Below are 7522 nucleotides of genomic sequence, written 5' to 3' on the forward strand. Positions count from 1 at the left end.
CTTCCCGATCCTCCGCCCTTGAACCCCGCCCCTCCAACCGCCACCAGGACAGAACCCCACTGGTCCTCACCTACCACCCCACTAAACTCCAGATACATCGTATCATCCTTCGTCATTTCCGCTACCTCCAAACAGACCCCACCACCAAGGATATATTTCCCTCCCCTCCCCTATCAGCGTTCCGGAAAGACAACTCCCTCTGCGACTCCCTTGTCAGGTCCATACCCCCCACCAACCCAACCTCCACTCCTGGCACCTTCCCCTGCAACCGCAAGAAATGCAAAACTTGCACCCACACCTCCCTGCTCACTTCCCTCCAAGACCCCAAGGGATCCTTCCATATCCATCACAAATTCACCTGCACCTCCACGCAATCAATTATTGCATCTGCTGCACCCGATGTGGCCTCCTATACATTGGGGAGACAAGCCACCTACTTGGGATAATTTCAGAGAACACCTCTGGGACACCCGCACCAACCGCCCTGTGGCTGAACACTTTAACTCCCCCCTCCCACTCCGCCAAGGACATGCAGGTCCTTGGCCTCCTCCATCGCCAGACCATGGCAACACGACGCCTGGAGGAAGAGCGCCTCATCTTCCGCCTAGGAACCCTCCAACCACAAGACTTGCAATCTTCTTTCTGACCACTCCGCCCTCACCCCCTCTCCGGCCTATCACCCTCACCTTAACCTCCTTCCACCTATCGCATTCCCAACGTCCCTTCCCCAAGTCCCTCCTCCCTACCTTTTATCTTAGCCTGCTTGGCACACCTTCCTCATTCCTGAAGAAGGGCTCATGCCCGAAACATCGACTCTCCTGCTCCTTGGATGCTGCCTGACCTGCGGCGCTTTTCCAGCAACACATTTTTCAATTTCAAACTGAAGCCTCAAGAGTAAGGTTATAGTTATGTGATGGTACAAATTAATGCTGAGAGGATAGATCACTCTATGAACGCATTGCAACAAGTGAACGAGGATCTGGAGTTGCAGATTAGAGATGGCAGGAACTGCCACTCTCAGCTGAAGCAAGTTTACAGGTTGGATTGGTAACTCTCAACATGCCAAATGAGATTGGCATAGTGTCACAGCATATACACCAACCACTAACTGAGCTGGATAACCATCAGCGGAGTATAACAAATGTTCTTAGAGTTAGGATGTCATACAGGAGAATGTTGCCCTAAAGTCATTTGGATGTTCAAGACCTTTCCAACATTTGCGGAGGGAAGTTCCAGCTGCCCTCAAATCAACACTGAAAAGTACAAGAGAAGAGCTGGTATTCAGGAAACTGGCAAATCTGACAAAATGGATTGGCAGCGTGGAACAGTGAAATAACCTGGGGGAAGAAATAGCTCCAGAGATGCTGGGTGTCCCATCACTGAGTACCCCTTTATTTACATTCTCAAGCCAGCTCGCAGAATGAACAGGACACCTGACACTCCTGTGTATATCTGTCAGGCAGGGCTCCCTAACTGGACCAGATTAACCACCCCCAGCAGGAAGCTCATTTTTTCTTTTTTTTTGCTTCTTTTTGTATTCCTGTACTTTTTTTTACAAATTACCCCCACACCACCGCCTAACTGCAGTAGTGCTTACTTTCCCCCCCACACACATTTTGTGTGTGTGCAGTGCGAGACACAGTAAAAGACACAAAGTGTACAAATCTTTATTCAATTTCTACCACCAGGAAGAAAAGAAACACCCAAGTGGCCAGTGACAAGCAGTGACTGGATCTTTCTGCATCCAAAATCTGATATTGTCAGCTGTGACTGAGAGTCTGTGTGGAAAATTTAAAACCAGAATGACTTTTCCTGCAGAGGCACTACTGGTGGTGTATCTGCCAGCGGGAGGCAATTGAAGACATCTGCATTTGCTACTTGGGTTCCTAGTCAGTGTTACAGGTTGTAATTGTACTCTCTTAGAAGGAGAGCCCATTGCTGAATTTGACTTGAAGCTGTAGATGGCTCAGCCTTGTCCTCTTTGAGTAGCCCTGGCAGGGGTTTGTGGTCTGTTACTGTTACAAATTTGCATCCATAAAAGCATTGGTGAAACTTTCTTATGCCAAAGATGACTGCCAAACCTTCCTTTTCTATCTTGCCAAATTTGCACTCTGCATCAGCCAAAATCCGGGAAGTATATGCTATTGGGATTTCCTCTCTATTTGGCCATCTGTGAGCGAAAATTACCCTGAGACCATATGGACAGGTATCACATATCAGCAGCAGATCTCACTTGATGATCATAGTCCGCTGGTATCTTAAAGGATGATAGTTGTTTCTTCACTTTCCCAAAGGTTACATCTTGGCTACAAGACCATTTCCAAGACTGACCCTTTTTCAGTAGCAGATGTAAGGGTGTGAACTTTCTCTAATAATTCCCCAATCCAAGGAAAGTCCTAAGCTCCAGTACAGACATGGGAACAGGAACATCTTTGATTACCCTAACTTCATCGTTAAACAGGTGTAAGCCAGCCTGGTCAAGTCTGTCACTCACGTAGGTCAGTTGGGGTGCCTGAAACACACATTTGTCCTTTCTGAGGCTTGCCTGGGAGAAGCGTCTAAGGACTATGTCTTGGTTCTCTAAGTGCTCCTTAATGGATCTTCCCTGTTATTAGTACATCATCCAGATAAATAGTGACCTGGGGTTGACCTTGTAAAATGTTCTCCATGGTTTGCTGAAAAATGGCACAGGCTGAAAATACCCGAAATGGCAGTTTCACATATTGGCACAAACTCTTATGGGTATTAATTTTATCATTTTTCTTCATCTAGTTGCAGTTGCACGTATGGATGGCTCACGCCCAGCTTAGTGAAGAACAGCTTTGCATATAAGCCCTCTATGCAAGGGGCTCCAGTTGCAAAAAGTGGTTTACTGTTTGTTTAAAATCCCCACAAAGGCAAACCAACCCATTAGGCTTCACAATTGAAAGACTCGTGCTGCTTATTCCATAGACTCTACTGGTTTGATGATTCCTTCGCTTTCCAGCCTTCTGACTTCTGCTTCTACTTTTGCACATAAGGCAAATGGTAGTAGGTGGGCCTTGCAGAATCATGGAATTGTTTTCCTGGTCAACACGTAAAGTGGCATTAGCTCTTTTGATGGTTATTATGACACAACAGTGAACCCCTTTGTTAATTAAACCAAATGCCCTGAAAAGCACACCTCGTCTTGTAATCTGTTAAAATATGAGTGACAGAGAACTCTCAAATTCACTATTTAAATAAAATAATATCAATTTACTTTTTAATTCTAAAAGTCAACATTAAACAACTATTCACAACTCTCAGTTCCCCTTTCTCTTAACTGCTTATTATTTGCCTCCAACTCTATAACAATATGCTGTTTCAATAAGACACTTACTAAAATGACATCAACTTAATTTCAAAGCCACACAGGAACCTTTGTCATCAGTGTCTGTCTTCTTCTGTCTGAAGATCTCCCTGGGTTGTCTTTTTACTTTTTACTGCAAATATGTTTCATTAGAAAAGGTACCTTTGGTAGAGTGTTTCCTAAATATTTAGGTCTCTCTCGATGGTAGTTGCTCTCTCTGCAATGTTCAAATGCCTGCATTTTCATATCCCTAACATCAGATTGTCTCATTGGTTCAATGTTGGTAAAACAATAAATTCAAGTTTAATTGGGTTTTAGTATCCTGGGGCATAATTTAAACTTGTTAAATTCGAATTGTTGTCAAAAGAGCAACTAACTCAGGTGTCCATTTCACAGTGAAATGTTACATATTTTCAATTTTCTAGTACACTCTGAGATTGCTATCTAGTCATATGATAGGTGCTTGTAAGATCCCAGTGTAGAACAGCATTCACTCTCTCCAAAAGGGACAGTACACACCTTCAACTTCATAACATAATCCCTAGACCTTCCTGAAAAGCTCTGGGTATTTAATTAGGACTGCACTCAAGCAGCCATTTTCTAATGGAAAGTGGTGAGCGAGTCAAGGTGAATCTGTCTCAACCACTTTTGCCCCATCAGTAGGAACTGAACCAGCTGGTTCTCATTCAAGAGCGGAACTAGAATTCTAGCCTTAATCTGTAAAAGTTCCTTGGTATAGGTTCTTAGTCTAGCTGAGGTATTATGCAAACTTAAGGATTTGGAATCCAGAGTGAATTTTGTTAAAAGACAGATTCTGCAATCACTGATACAGCCACACTATACAATCACTGATACAGCCTTACCCTCCATTAGAACCCGGTGACCATAGAACATAGAACACAGAACAATACAGCGCAGTACAGGCCCTTCGGCCCTCGATGTTGCGCCGATCCAAGCCCACCTAACCTACACTAGCCCACTATCCTCCATATGCCTATCCAATGCCCGCTTAAATGCCCATAAAGAGGGAGAGTCCACCACTGCTACTGACAGGGCATTCCATGAACTCACGAATCGCTGAGTAAAGAACCTACCCCTAACATCTGTCCTAAACCTACCACCCCTTAATTTAAAGCTATGACCCCTTGTAATAGCTGACTCCATACGTGGAAAAACATTCTCACTGTCTACCCTATCTAAACCCCTAATCATCTTGTACACCTCTATCAAGTAACCCCTACACCTTCTTTTCTCCAATGAAAACAACCACAAGTGCCTCAGCCTTTCCTCATACGATCTCCCTACCATACCAGGCAACATCCTGGTAAACCTCCTCTGCACCCGTCCCAGTGCCTCCACATCCTTCCTATAGTATGGCAACCAAAACTGTGTCGGGCACAAGCTTGATGGGCTGAAGGGCCAGTTCCTATATTGTACTGCTCTTTCTTAAAAAAAACTTAAAGAACTACGGATGCTGTAAAATCAGAAACAAGTTGCTGGAAAAGCTCAGCAGGTCTGGCAGCATCTGTGGAGACAAATCAGAGTTAATGTTTCGGATCCGTTGACCCTAAGGAAGGTTTCTGGGTGAACTCTTGGAAGCTCAATGAAAAAGCAAGCCTTAAATTGTGGGGATGGGAATGCAGCCAGGATGATCACATTTCTTTCTCTACCTGCTTTGCTTCTCCTTTTTTGTATTGGATGAACTCCAGCTGTGGGGACTGACAGTCCGGTCACATGTTTTTATTCAAAGTCCCAGAAAATTGTATGGATTGTGGATTCACCAAAATGTTTTGTCAATTTTTCTTTTGCCTCAGACTGAAAAGGACATTCTGCTTCGTGATGACCTGGAGGAAATTCAAGCTCAGTATTCTGACCGCTTTAGGTTGTGGTATACGGTAGATAAGGCTCCAGAAGGTAGATTGTAAACTTTATTTTAGTAGAGTAAATAAAGCAATTTTGCAATGAATTCTTTTTAATATTGATTAATGGAGGGCTTTTTAATTAATGTTCAATTCTGTATTCTTAATTTCACCATAAATAGAATTGGAGCCGTAATATTGTTTAGTTCATTGTTCTTTACAGCTATGTAAATGTATACATTTGGGAGCCAATCATATGAACCTTTGAGATTGTCCTTGACAGACAGTTCTGAAGATTTTTGTCGCCAATTTGCCAAAAGCATTTCCCTGTGGTTGTTCTGTGCTCCAACACTGGTGATTGAAAGTACAAAATACATGTTTTTAGTTTATAGTAGGGAAGGAGAAGGGTGAAGTATAGTTAAAATAGATTCCTTAAAAAAAAAAGAAAGAGCAAGCTAAATGGGTAGTTCTTTGATTCAGTGTAGATTTAGGGTTAATTTCCCTTTGCTACACCAAATGTATACTTTCCAGCATCTGTCACTTTTTTTTCTTCCAAACCCAAGGAGCAGTGAGACTAGCTGAAGTGCTCTGACTGAGGTTAACTAATTTGAAAACATGGATCTAAGCAGCATTGTGATTTACAGAAGAACTGATGTGTGGGAAATGAGGACTAGTATTAAAAGCAGAGGTTGATTACCAATAAATGTTTGTGCAGAGTGACCCATTAGAATACGGGATACCCTGCAAAGTTGTTCACAGCAATTCAAAGCAAAAATATTAAGAAAATTGAATAAATGGAATAGAATGCCTTCACAGACTCAGTGGGCTGAATGGTCTTTGAGAGGCTGAGTTAATACATTAACAATTCTGGTTATAATGGAGATTATTCTGAAGGATAAGTATTTGCTCTAAAATCATCTTTTTGGAAGGATTAATTACAAACAAAAACAGGAATCCCTGCAGAAACTCCCAAGTCTGGCAGCATTTGTGGAGATAAAGTGTTAACATTTTGACTCCAGTGATCCTTTTTCAAAACATCTAATTACAGATTTCCTCCACAATGATCAGAAGTGTTAGCCAGTGCAACAAAAATTAAATTGGGTCAGTTTCAAAATTTCATTTGTCGTTTTTCTTTGTATAGTTATTTTTATTTAACATCTCTCTGGGAGCCTGATTGTTTTCATTTCCCATTCATGGGATATACACATCACAGAGCAGCCCAGCCGATCCCTAATTGCCTTGAGATGATTTAATGTCTAAATCCACTTGACCTTACATTTTCTCTAACAATATCCTGACAAGGTAAATGTCAGCTTCAAATGGGTATTCTTGGCATTGACCTGACATCAATAAAAGTTATGTAATAGCTATCCAAAAAGATCTGTTGTTTAATGCAAATAACTTTTGTTCTAGGCTGGGATTACAGTGAAGGCTTTTTGAATGCCGAAATGATGAAGGAACACCTGCCTCCACCTGGTGATGATGTCTTGATCCTCATGTGTGGTCCACCACCCATGATTCAATTTGCATGCAACCCCAACTTGGACAAGCTCGGATATTCGCAAGGAATGCGTTTTGTTTATTAAGTGTTGAGGTTCCTATATTTAGCTTTGGGGATATGATTTGCAAACTAAGTGGAAATATTTGCACTCAAAACAATGGTGTTTGCCTTATTACTGGTATTAAGAGACATAAACTGGTTTGTATGCATGTTGCATTTAATACTGTCATTCTCTATATCAAGTATGTGTTTGAATCTGTACAAACAACATGTACAATGTATACAGTGCTGTACAGTCATTTAATCTGTCTAGAAAGTTTAAAATTCAGAGCTTCATGTTCAGTGCACCTGGAACCAAATATATGGATTCACTTCTTTTACTAATGGAAACCGTTTAAAGATGTCAGTTTGCTCCATGAAATTTATAAAAATATGTAAAGCAATCAAGAGAGACTGTGGTCACATGCAGGTGGATTTGTTGTACTTTTGAATTCTACCACCTTTATATTTTTAATTTTTTTTATTTGCACTTCATGTATTGTACTAACACTGAAAATGCATGTAAATTAGTGATTCTCTGATGCACCTGTTGGTGACCAAGTGATGCAGCATTCAGGATATGCAACAAATTAATCTTTTACCTTTTTCGCAATTTATCATCTGAATTAAAAATCTATGGGACTGGATGGTGTAATAATAGATGAGCATACTCACTGCTGTGTTGCCCCAAGATTTAAAGGACTGAAAATTTCCTCTGGTACTTTTTTTTAAGTAAAATCAGGATCCCTCCCTCTTGCACCATCCCTGTAGCCACGCATTTAAGTGTTGTCT

The 7522-nt window shown here is 41.6% G+C and overlaps 1 protein-coding gene across 1 annotated transcript; it reads left to right on the forward strand.

Annotated features, from left to right (window-relative positions):
* Positions 1-913: 913 nt before the first annotated feature.
* Positions 914-7251, forward strand: LOC122551095 (NADH-cytochrome b5 reductase 3-like). The gene is made up of 4 exons (XM_043692738.1): positions 914-1047; positions 2773-2874; positions 5082-5245; positions 6604-7251. Exons 1-4 carry the CDS (start codon positions 914-916, stop codon positions 6774-6776), a joined length of 573 nt encoding a protein of 190 aa, XP_043548673.1. The 3' UTR covers positions 6777-7251.
* The last annotated feature ends 271 nt before the right edge of the window (positions 7252-7522 follow it).

Source organism: Chiloscyllium plagiosum, chromosome 6 (assembly GCF_004010195.1).
Source record: "Chiloscyllium plagiosum isolate BGI_BamShark_2017 chromosome 6, ASM401019v2, whole genome shotgun sequence".
In the NCBI taxonomy this organism is placed as follows: Eukaryota; Metazoa; Chordata; class Chondrichthyes; order Orectolobiformes; family Hemiscylliidae; genus Chiloscyllium; species Chiloscyllium plagiosum.

Coding starts and splice junctions, on each gene's coding strand:
- LOC122551095 (XM_043692738.1), top strand. CDS start 914: ATGGTACAAATTAATGCTGAGAGGATAGATCACTCTATGAACGCATTG. Junction 1,048..2,772: donor CAAGTTTACAGGTTGGATTG/GTAACTCTCAAC, acceptor TTCTTCATCTAG/TTGCAGTTGCACGTATGGAT. Junction 2,875..5,081: donor GTTGCAAAAAGTGGTTTACT/GTTTGTTTAAAA, acceptor TTTTATTCAAAG/TCCCAGAAAATTGTATGGAT.